The sequence below is a fragment of the Etheostoma spectabile genome, chromosome 15, assembly GCF_008692095.1.
Source record: "Etheostoma spectabile isolate EspeVRDwgs_2016 chromosome 15, UIUC_Espe_1.0, whole genome shotgun sequence".
Taxonomy (NCBI): domain Eukaryota; kingdom Metazoa; phylum Chordata; class Actinopteri; order Perciformes; family Percidae; genus Etheostoma; species Etheostoma spectabile.
This window is the reverse complement of record NC_045747.1, coordinates 7,406,263-7,419,016: the sequence shown is the minus strand read 5'-3', so window position 1 is coordinate 7,419,016 and position 12,754 is coordinate 7,406,263. Positions and strand designations below refer to the sequence as shown.

At 40.1% G+C, this 12,754-nt stretch overlaps 1 protein-coding gene across 1 annotated transcript in view; it reads right to left on the bottom strand.

Moving 5' to 3' along the window:
- fam20ca (FAM20C golgi associated secretory pathway kinase a) overlaps positions 1–4,587 on the bottom strand; it is a 34,495-nt gene extending 29,908 nt beyond the window's left edge. The window contains exons 1-2 of the mRNA XM_032536742.1: positions 3,174–4,587; positions 2,249–2,436 (exon numbers count right to left, since the gene is read on the bottom strand). Of these exons, the coding sequence (XP_032392633.1) occupies positions 2,249–2,436; positions 3,174–3,724 (739 nt within the window). The 5' untranslated portion in view covers positions 3,725–4,587. The remainder of the gene's footprint in view (positions 1–2,248; positions 2,437–3,173) is intronic.
- Positions 4,588–12,754: the final 8,167 nt, after the last annotated feature.

The window sequence follows — 12,754 nt, the reverse complement described above, 5'->3', positions numbered from 1 at the left end:
ATTTTCAAAAGCTTTTGTGCATCCACTGTTGCATAAAGTACAACCTACGTAACTTCGGGTCAGCGCCTGTTCTTTACAACAGAGGATGGATGTTGAGTGAAATCAAAACCAAAGAATGCTCTGAGAGCATTAGGCCTACACACACGTGCCAGATTTGATGCAGCCAGGTCAAGTGGATAGTGCCCTAGAGTAATCTTTAAACTTGGTGGAGCTATACAGCGAGCCTAAAACCTTTGAGAAATTGCAAATGACTGGACTATGTTTTAATGCTGTGACCTTGAACCCATAAGCCACAATCCTTAAGGAGCTGCCCTCAATTCTCTGTTCTGGACATTTATAAAATGTTGTTTCTTATTGGAAACTACTAAAGGTAATCCCCTGGGGAAAGTAAAAAGCCCTGGCAAAGCTCATCTGATTGTTTCTCTGGATTGTATCTGTGCTGACATGCAATCAGACAGGACTTGAACAACAGAACACAAACTTCAACCAGACATCCTTTTGATTCATCTAAAGGCCATCAGTCTCAGTATCTGTGCGTGAATGTATGTGTCTCTGTTGATCTAACCATCCATCTCTTGCTCTATTTCTCCACAAATGAATAAATGTCATTGCCTACCACCATCAGATTCCCCTCCCATCCTGTGCCATGATGATAAATCCCCCCTGCTCTCACCTGTGCCACCTCACAGTACTGTGCGTATGATTTACGAGTCCAGCAGAAGACAGGACAAAAGGCCACAGAGAGACAGACACAGAGGAGGGAGGGCGGCACTATTGCGCAGAAAAATGCTGAACAGGGAAACTTTCTAATGCTGTCTTGGTTTTGTAATTGTAGTGAAACAAATAGGTAGTAAGTGTGTGCACCAATTACGGTGCACATAAGCTGTAATGCATGCTTACAGGCACAGGCACAAGCATGCATGCGCACGTGCACATGCACACGCACACACGCACACACACGCACACACACACACACACCAACACACACACACACACACAGCACTTTTCAGAATACAGACAGTCTTTTTATAGGTGTGTCTGTCTGGGCACAGATTGATGGTTTATATATTATAAACAGAGGGGACCAAAACACACAAACTACTAAGTGTAGGCTGAGGTGTGTAGCATGAATGATGAATGACTGTGAGCTGCCTGAGGGATTCGTAACAATGAGACAGTGGAGACAGCGTCAATGAGAAATATAATGATACTGATGCACAGAGAGACAGAGATAACAACATACGCCAGTGAAGGATATTTTGGTATTCACTGTCCAGTTTGTATAAAGCCACAACAGAAAAATAACAATGCCTCTTTCACAGAGGATATTTGGCCAAAGTGGCATCATGGTAATTAAAAAAAACTACAATAAAGTATGTTTATTAAGTACATTTCGTGTATCATTTACAGCAAAAACAGTGGAGAAAAATACAAATCAGTCTTATAACAGACCGGTCTCTTACAAAAAACAGGTATTTTTGATGGTACCTTGACATATTTAACATTTTTTAAAGGTGGTCTTAATGCTCAGTAGTAGCTATGTGTGAAGTTATTTGGGCCTGCATCATCCTTCTTTTCTACCCATCTGTTATCCATCCTTACTTTAAATTTAGCAACACAGTGCATGTTCTCATTGGTCAGGTGATATGAAGTGCAGGTGGGACCTTTTGGGGATATGCCAACTTTATACTATTTTAGCAGCTGTAAAACATGTCTTAACCAACATGCTGGCTGAAGCACACACGCACTCACACACTGAAACACCCACATTACTTGATAAACATGGATTTTTGGAATCTATATTAAGCTCCTAAGAGCAAAGACGGCTGAACACAGATTTATAAACTTGCACACATAAGCAAAATGCAGATGAAGGACCGGTAGTATGTCACTGTGGCCTCCTTCTTACACACATGTGCACTGTATGCACAGGAAGTCAGGTGCACACACCTCACTTGTTGGGGCTTAACCAGTTTGGGTTTCTGATGGCTGATACAGCTCCCAAGACTTAATTTAGGTTTTTTTTTTTAAATCTTATTTACCCAACATAACTGAACTTTTGCCAGGGTGAAAAAGCATCAGAAGTTGCATTTTGTCACAGGACAGTAAAACTTTTCATTAAGACACATTACTCTAATGAAAATATTCTAGGTGGTCCAGCAGTTCTTCAACTCATCGTTAACCAGAATAAGTTGGCCCAATACTTATACACACACCTTGGTTACATAGCTCTCCCTGACCGACTTACCCACGCTGGTGATCCTCTGTGTGACCAGGTCCTTTTGTAGTGCGTCCAGCACAAGACTGTGCCTGGAGTACAGCTCGTAGCGGTTGATGCCAATGTGGAAACGTAACCAGTTGGGGTACGAGTCTGCCGTCACCTCTCCAGTTGGAGAGAACTCCTCCTCCTCCTCTGCATTCCCCTCCTCATTGTGCCTGAAAAACAGGGAGAGGAGATGAGGTTTAACAAAAAGTTGTGGTGCAAGTAGATTCCTGTTCACATTATTTTATTAGTCCATGGTTACAGGCTCTGTTGCAGTCACTTAGACCAACTGTATCAGACAAATTCATGTTTGAGGATTTAACACATACTTACTTAGTACATGTTACTATTATGAGGTTACAATGCAGTTTTATTGACTGGTGTGCATATATTTATATATATATATATATAAGCAGGATGGTAACTCATGTATTGTGTGCCTGAAAAAAGGTAGGACATGGGAATAGGAGAGATGAGATTGTGCAGCAGATGCATGAGGGGACTTTATATTGAAAGCAGAGAAAATTGACTGGGTTGATGGAAGAACCTGTCTGCTGGTCGATTTGATTTAAATAGACAGACAGCCAGACAGATCGATGTGTGCACAGACAGATGTCACATGAAGTGTATGCCTGCATGGGCATTATGCAAATTAGTTGCAAATTGGACAAACATTAGAAAGCATGAGAGCTAATTGAATTCAACTACTTCAATGTAGATAACAGGCTACTTAAAGCCTATATTTATTTATTAAGCAAACATGTGTGCTACTATTCCCTCAGGTACTTTTCCTCCCTTAACTTGCGACACATTAACCTTCCTATCAACAGTCAAATATGTTTTACAACCGACTGAATAATCTCTGTCCCACTTGTAACCATTTAACTTGAACACATTCCTATCAGCTTACCATACTTGGTTCCCTGTTGCTCTGGGATAAAACCTGATGTCAGTGTTGACGTTAAACAAAGTGTCATCATCCGTGAGGAAAGGAAGGTCAACCTTGTATAAAGGATGCTCAAATAGAGCCGAGAGTCGGGAGATACTGTGGGCAGGGACTGTCCGACCCCCGCTCGCGTCTCCGATGAGCGGCTTGTGGTCTTCCGCCTTCCCCGCCAACGGTCTCATCCTCTTGAAGGACTCCGCTCTGTCCCCGGCTGCTGTGATCTTTTCCAGTGAATGCGATGTGAGGTTGGAGCTCGGCTCGTTGCTGAAATCCTGCAGGATTCTCAGCGTGTGCTTGTTAGGCCAGCCCGCTTCAGCCGCCGACCTGGCGCGTTGCTTCCCCCAGCCCTGCGACTCCCCGGCCGGGTGGAGAGCGCACTGACAGCCGCCGTCCCCGCTGTCTGCTCCCGCCGCCCGCTTCTCTAGTTTCGGTAATAAGTCTATCATGATATGCATGGTGCATGCTACCAAAAAAACCATAAGTATCAACACTCTGAATTTACGAAACAATATCATCTTTATATTGTTTTTTTCTTTAGGCAGAGTAAGCTTTAAGCGCAGCGCACCTTATTGCACCGACATTGATGTCCAACACTGTTATGCGATGACAAAGCAGCGAGGTTAGCTTGACGATTTACTGTGATCATTGCACACATAAGGCGCGTCTGCCTATGTTAGGAACTTCATGATGTGCTCAGTCTTTGATTTTTTTTTTTTTTTATATATATATATTTTTACAATAGTCCAAATTCTTCATTCCCAGACAAACAGGTGGACTGACGGACACATTGTGAGCTCTGGACACTTCACTTGCTGCGACTCAAGAATTGCTCTTATTTCATTGCCTCGGTGAACATGACACAGTGTCAGGAGGACGGACCACCAAATAAATCGTTAAGAAGAGGTAACAGGAAGGAGGAGGGATGGTCCTGTTAAAAGCGCCGATATTCTTCCTCAAATATGCTTCCTGGTGTTGCTACCAGCACAAAGTGAGATGTCAAATGTGTCATAACTGAAAAAAAAGTAAGAGAAGAGATTGATATAGTCCACAAAAACATGGCCTTCCTTGTATTTAGGATACATTGATAATTAAAAAGGAAATTCCATAAAAAAAGACAGGTGATCCGCTGAGATGCTTGGATGCTGTCCCGTTCCTGCTGTCTGCGAGCCTCGTTGAAGTCAAATCAGACTGGCTGGCAGGTGCAGGGATCTTGGTTGTCATTTGTCCCCCCCACCCCCTTTACACGCCTTCTCTTCCTTGCAAGTGTTCATCCCAGGGTGGGTGTGTTAAATATTATGATCGGAGCCCTCTGAGCCCAGCCTCGGTGGCGTCATAAGGAAGAGGTTGGCACGTACAAGTAGGCCTACTGTAGCACTAGTGCCATGAAAGGCGAGCTTCATAGAAGAAAAGCTGTGGACTGAAATCCTTCTGAGGCTGCAACTCCACTGTACGCAGCCAGAGGGCGAACACTGCTGGCTGTGTAATATGTGATCTGAAGGATAATGTATATGTATACCCACTGTACGCCATTCTTCAAAGTGCTTAAGCCATTTTTGTCTTTAAAGTGGGTTCCGGGGGGCCTGATGGGTCCTTGAAAACCAGAAATAATTGAAATTCACCGATACCTTTATTAGAGGCTGACACAGATGACAGATACAGACTAGTATTTTGGCACCAGACACAGAAGACAAACAGACCAAATCAAACATGTTAGCCAAAACCTACACAACTGTACTCTCCCACACTGACTTTCCAATATAATTTGATAAAAATAGATTGTCGAAATCTGTATTCAGCTCCAGAGAGAAAAGGCGTCTGATTTATAAACGCGCACACATAAACAGAAATGCAGATAAAGGACCAGATGTGTGCACACACAATAATCTACATATTGTGATTCATTGTACACTCAGACATGTTTGCTTCAGTGTTTGAGAGCCTTGATCATAACACATATAATTTCTGTATGAAAAAAGTGAGCATTTTCACAGAGCCCAAATTTATTCATTTACTGAGAAAATCAGCTAATTATCTCATTTGAGAAGCACAAATGAGACAGTTTTGCTTGATGACTTGACGAGATGAGATTATCAATCAATACAGCTGGCAGTTCATTTTCTGTGGATCTCAATGTGGGGCTTACAATAATAAATACCTGTGAATGAATACATACGAATTACAGTGCATTACTTCACGTAGGGTTATGTACGAACAGTTCATGAGGACAGCCTGAGCTGGAGGTGATTGAGGAAAATTGAAGGCAGCTGGTCACTGTCTCCAGGTTGTCTCCCTTGCCCTGTAGCACCCCATCATGTCACTTTAAAGTTCCTCTGTTTTTGTCTGTTAGTTCATGTTTGCATTATTCTAGTTTACCTGGCAGCATGTAAATCCTGCCAGCATCCTTTGCTAGATACAACATGTATGCTACATTTGTTAAAAAGAATTTCTGTCTTTCTTAAGTTTACTTCTAGTGCGTGCTTCTTCAAAGCCAGGCCAAGACTAGATTAATAGACCAACATCATGTCTCTATAGTAAAATAGATTACCCCCACAAACATTCATAAATGTCTGCTATATTTACTGTACATGCCTATGTATACCCTATGTAATTTTGTACTGCTAGTTGGTATTAAAGCTCATATTATTCAGAGAAACTTTCTTTCTTTTTCTACATTCAGGAGACACAGAGTAGCATGGAGTTGTAGTTATGTTACTGGCCACCTGAATATAAGTCCAGTATTCAATTGTCTTTCATCTCTTGTTCGGTCTCCACCTGCTCCTTAAATATTTGGATCTTTCTTTACTTATAGAGGCTTAACTTTTTTCCACCATGGCACATAGTACATACTTCATCATACACCTTTGAATGTGTTTTAAGTCTGTGTCTATAGCAATCTTGGCTCATGCCACACTGTCCAAATAAACTTTATTTTACATTATCAACAATTACATTTGAATCAAAGGGTCTCTAATCAGGTTATTTATTATTCACAAACAATTTTCTTTCATGAATATTTTGCAGTCAAAACACATCTGTCTGCTTTCTCAGAGGCTATTTTTTTCTGTTTGCTGATAAGGTGAAACACACCTTTCATTTTAACTACTGGGGGACAAAACACTGACAGAAGTCACTGCAGCCAGCACTTATAGCTGGCGCTGGACTCAATTTCTCTGAAACTTCACAGAATTAAATTAATAACATTTTAAGTGCCATGGAGTTCATTCAAGATGCGGATTGTCCTCTGACTGCCAGACAAAAATACACACTCACAATATCTATAAAACCATTTGGTCAGAAAGCAGACACTGTACACAATCTTAGACGAGAAGCTAGGAATGTCTTTGGCTCAGTGTAATCACGAAGTAATAACATGAACAAATTATACATGTTTGGCTTGTGTGTGTGTGTGTGTGTGTGTGTGTGTGTGTGCGTGTGTGCACTTTGTACAAGTCTCACCATGTGGGCTCAATTGGAAGAGCTTCACTTGGCTTCTGCCCCTCCTCCCAAAGGCACTGAGTTGGAGTTTATGATACTGCCAGATTTTTTGCATTAAAATAAAACAGGATCTTAAAGCTAACAACCAAACAAATTATTCTCCCAAAGACGAGTCTGCTGTCCAAATTCATCTTGTACTCCAAACAAAACAAATTGGCACGCAGATACGTCGGGATCTACTGATACTAAAATGAATTATATAATTTGCTTTGGCTCAAAGAGATAAAAGGTTAATCACATATGAGGTATTTTGTACATTTCATTTTAGGAACAGTCTGAGCCTGTAAGCATGCTGCAGTTGCTTTTGGCACACAGCATCAACGTGCATTGCCAATGAGCACAGACATAACCTACAGACATGTCTGCTGATGAAACACATTTGTAATTGTTTACTTGAAGCAACTGCAGTTGTGTCCATTCCAAACCAGTCATTTTCCCCACTGTCCAGAACTTAAGGTTTAAAAAAATACTTTAAATAAAAAGAAGTTTTTTTCTCAATTTCTGTGAAAACTGTCTGACCCAATTGTGTTCATTATGAAGAAATTGTATAATTCATGGTCTTGGCATCAAAGCAATTAAAATCACTGATGGAAAGGAAAGTTGAGAGATTCAGATTGCCCTCTATTTTCATCTGAATGAATGTTATTATAATGCCAAGTGGGCAACAAAAAAAGTAAAATGCATACAATTGGTCCATAGAGCCTGAAGAAGGCAACATTCACTTGCTCTGGACTCAAGCCATGGAGACAAATTCATTTAAAATGTAAAAGTGCTCCAGAGAGAGAGATAACTATTTTAACATTTTATAAAATATCAGGAGAAAAATACCAGGTTGTGCTAAAATAAGATGGGAAGGGAGGAGAGAAAGAAACATGAGCTAAAACTAAGGATAAAAAAAGAAAAACCTGTGCTTACTCCACATTCTGAATTTTTATCTGAATTCTCTCATGTGTAGTCCTTAAATCAGACAAAGTACGTATTTTAGGTGATTTTAATATCCATATGGACGTTGACAACAATAGCCTTAGTATTGCTTTCAACTCACTACTAGATTCAATTGGTTTCAGTCAGAGTGTGCATAAGGCCACTCACTGTTTTAAGCACACCCTCAACCTTGTGCTGGCATATGGCACCCAAATTGAAGATTTAATAGGATTTCCGCAGAATCCTTCATTATCAGTGATATTATCTCTACTGGAACACAAATAAAAATGGAAGTGTGGTTCCTTTTTTGTCATAAGGTTACAATTCATGTTAAAAATACACTATGGAAAAAACAATGGAATACAAGGGTTCATAAATTTCAAATTCTTACTAGCCGACTATACGAAATTAGATAAAAGCTTCTACACTAGATGCCTATCAGACAGTGCTATAGTTAACTTTAAAGAAGATATTCCAACAGCATTTAATTCAATGCCGTGCCTTAATATAACAGAGGACTCCTGTTAACTTTAGTAGACGGTGCTACAGCCTCGCCACGGACAACTTTAGAGTCTGTTGCTTGTCTCAAAAAGAAGATGATGAAGCAAAGGAAACTAGCACCTTGGTATAGCTACCAAACTCGCAAATAAAACAAACCTCGCAAAAATTTGAAAGTAAATGGCTTTTTAGAGATAAAATTATAACAATTAGAGATACAATTCTTAACTTGCCCTCAGCTTCTAACGGTTCACCCTTAAATGCAGGACTGTTAGAAAGATGAACAAGACCTGACATATACTTAGACTGCTTTTATCCTATAGACCAACAATTAATGTGAAAGGTCTCTTCAGCTAAGCCATCTAACTTTCTCTTAGACCCCATCCCAAAGAGGCTACTTAAGGAAACGTTACCCGTAGTTAACACTTCATTACTAGATATGATAAATATGTCTTTATTAACAGGTTATGTACCACAGTCATTTAAAGTAGCTGTGATAAAACATCTTCTGAAGAAACACACCCTATAGACCTATATCTAATCCAGTGTTTCCTCTATGTTGATATGTTGATGGCGGCCCGCCACAGTAAAATTTCTGCCACCATGGTACAGGGCAGACGCACAACAGGGTTTCCTCTATGTACACCGCGCACCACCTCTCCTTCAACTGTCATACAGTCGTAATTACACGACTCTCAAAGCTGTCTGCTGCTCTACTGAACTCAAGCAAACTGTCATCCGCTCTCTCTCCCTGAGCAACTGGAACAGTGACAGGACATCATCACTCGTAAAGTCATGGCAACCAAGTTAACAACAGGACGAGTACTACTTGTCACTCAATCTTAGGCAAAGTGACAAACAGCAATGAAAGCCACGACATGAAGTCCACTCTCACTCAGTTCCAGTGAAATATGACAGCTACAGTTTATTGGACAATAGCATTGTGGACACGGAATTTGATGAATTTACTTTTTATCAGACCCCAGATGAGACAAGAAGCTAACGCGAGCGAACACTGTGGCCCCTCTGCCTCCATGCTGTAGGAGACGCTGTATTCCTCTGACAAGCTGTACTAACGTTAGCTACTCTTTTGAAACTGGGTGCATACTGCTCAAAACCAACATGAAAAACATAGCTAGTAATGTTCACTCAGCGTTTTGTTTTTTTTAGGTAACCTTCCTACGGTACCTTCTATTTGCTTTATGGTTTCTATGTAACAATCGGTAGCTAACATTAGCAGATAAGCCAGTTGACAGCGACGTTATTGTTCCTATTTCGGCACGTTTTTGACCGTAGTGGTCGTAGTAACTGAAAGTATGATGTGAGATGCTAAAAGGAAAAACTACATGCTGTTTTCAGGTAACGCTTTAATTGGCATTAAAGGAATCACACTAAGCTTGTTCAAGTCCTATTTATCGGATCAATCTAAATTTGTTAACGTTAACGATGAATCTTCCAGGCATGCTGAAGTTAGTTATGGCATTCCACAAGGCTCAGTGCTTGGACCAATTCTATTCACCTTATGTATGCTTCCTCTAGGCAATATTATTAGGAACCACTCAATAAACTTTCACTGATATGCGGATGACACCCAATTATGTCTATCAATCAAGCCAGACGAAACCAGTCAGTTAGCTAAACTTCAAGCATGCATTAAAGAAAATGTAAAATCATGGATGGCCTACAAATTTCTGATGTTAAACTCAGACAAAACCGAGGTTATTGTGCTGCCATCGGCTGATCCTGATTTCTAAAGATCGGCCTTAGTCACAGAAGAACCCATATTGGTCGACATCTCATCTAGAACTACTCTATCTGTAAAGTGTTTTGAGATATTTCTTGTTATGATTTGATACTATAAATAAAGTTGAATTGAATTGAATTACTCTGGATTCAGATGTGACGTGGCCCATTGGAATCCACTGAGGACTAGTTTTGTGTCTGTCTGAGTGTTTAACCCTAGGGCTTGTCTGTACCTCAGGTTGTTAGCATACTTTACAGTTCAGCTTGAGCTCCCAGACCTTACCAATATCAAACTACTCAGCAAGAATCAAGGTTATACATAGCTAACTATAGTACCAGATTAAGGCAAAAACATGTTTCTAAATCCAACAAATTAAACATTAACAATACCTCTTTAGGGAACAATAATAAAAAACTATATTTCTACTTTTGTTGCTGCATTACAAAAAAAAGGCCAAAAGCTCAGTCACATCAAGCCCTGTTAGGCAGTTTTATGAGCCTGATGATTTGTTAACAGCAAATTTCAAGCAAAGGCATAAATGGCTGCACAAATGTCACAAGTATAGAAGTTATAATTGGAGAATAATGTGAGCGAGTAATAGCAATAAAAATGTTGTTTTGACAAATGGCTTGTCATTGGGCACAGCTCGTATGGTAAAATAAAGGAGGGTGTGGCTGAGCGACTCAGAACTGGTGAAAGAGAAGGAGAGAAAATAAATGAGTGTGAGGGAGGGTGTTAAGCAATGACACATTTATTCACTTGACTGAGAACAAGCTGGAAATGGACTTCGTTGGGGACATGTGAGGGACATAGTGTGAAAAGGGCCCATCATGTCTGTACTTTAGGCTGAAATAATTTCCCCTACAGTGTTATTTGTTTTTACAAATGACTTTCTCCTCTTAAGTTTTTTCGGACCATTTTCCTTCATGTGGTAATCTCTGCAAGAGAAACAGTCAGTGTGGTGGCGACTTAATTTTGTGACTTTAAATTTTGTCATTACTACCTGCTTACAGTTTTAATTACTGTACAACAGAGTATATGGAATTTGCTGAATACACTTATGTTAAGGGACATTTTTTTATGTGTAATATGAATTTAAATATAAAGCATCACTCTATTAGTATTTCATTTGGACATTGTCCCAAATCACAGCACGACACAGAATTAGAATAATTAGACTACTGCCATCATGCGCAGCAGTGCAGTGGTCCCACTGTGTTGATCTTTTTATCTCAAAGACTCAGAGTAAAATTGAGCTTGGGGGTTTTAAATGACAGGGTGGTAGGGTGTGACTTTGGAAGTTAAGGAACAGAAGGGATGGCTTTATGTGCTTTGTGTGATTTGGTGTGTATGAAAGGCCTTTTCCTAAAAGAGACATGACAGTGTTACAGCAGATGTCTACTTATCTATCATCAGAGTGCTCAGGTGGTGAACTCTCGTCTGTCCATCATCTGCTGACAAAGTAGTGACACCTTGTTGTCACCCAAGGTCCCACTTCACACCACTATCAAAGGCCAGATAATAGATGTCTGCCGTTTCCTTTTACTCTGAGGTGACTATCAATATAAAATGAGCTCAGCTTCCGGGATGATGGATGATGAAAACTTTGTCATTTTATATGCAAAGACATACATGACAGGCACAGTTCCCCCAGTCTGAACTGCAACTCAGGTGAACTAAGGATTTAAATTACCTTCAGGTGTTAATGTGAGTGTTAATTTCTATTTCTTAGCAATGCAATTGACTGGTGACTTTGTGCTATACCTTGCCTGCACGAAGGGCATGCTTGGATATGCGCCAATATGTTTTCAAACGATGAAAAAGAAATTATTTAACTTTACATAAGCAAGCAACACTTATGTTTACCAACCCTGCTGAGGGATTGCTTAAGAGCAAAAGATACCAAAAGTGTAACAAAGGGAAAACATCTACGTTCTACCGTATCCATGGAAGGCTTCCTCTCTGACAGACCTTTTTATATTTAACTCTTGATTCCACATTTCTTGCTACAAGTATAGCACACTCAAGACTATAATGTAATTTGGGAATACACAATAAATCCAAGGAATAGACTCTCTTCTCTGTTGTAGCCTCTGCTTGTGATTTAGAACAATGCCTGGAGGTGTTTTCTCTACTGAGACACTCACCTTTAAGGACAGCTACAAGGCTGAGACAAACATAATGGCTATTGTATATGCGCATCTAGGACCTCTCAGTTGCTGATGTCCGGCTAACCTAACACACAAAAATACAGTAAATTTAGTTATTGGCAAAAGTGTCTAACGTGATTATTGAACGATCAAAATATAATTTATGTAATTTTAGTCAGTGTTAATGATCTAGCCTTAAATATAGAACTGTCTGAAAGTCTATAAGCTGTTAAATATGTGGTTCCCTTTTCCCTGCTGATGTGGATTAGATACTGTATTGAACAATAAGAAATTGTTTAAGAGAAACAGTAAAATGACTCTCTTACACTGCTATTTGTTAACTCGCACCTACTGATTGTTAGAAATCAAACATCAAGTATGCCTCCCAAGAGCTTACTGGTGCCTCTGTTGATGGTGGAGTCTCTTGACTGAACATATTGATTACCAATTGTTTCACCCAAATACCTGCGAAATTACGAACTCAAGCATTCCTCTATTGATATCAGATGCTACCGTACCTAAAACAAGAGCAGAATAAAGACTGAATGGGCTGTGAATCTTTTGATTGTTTCGTCAAAGCTTAACCTGCGCCAATCCATCCAGCTGTGTGTGAGGGGTCAGATTTGATCTTCTCCATTTCTTCACATTTCTATGGGTGTGTGTGTTTGCGTCCATGGTTAATGTCTAGTACAACAAAGGGTTGGTGAGTTTAGCTGGAGCAGACAACCTGTACC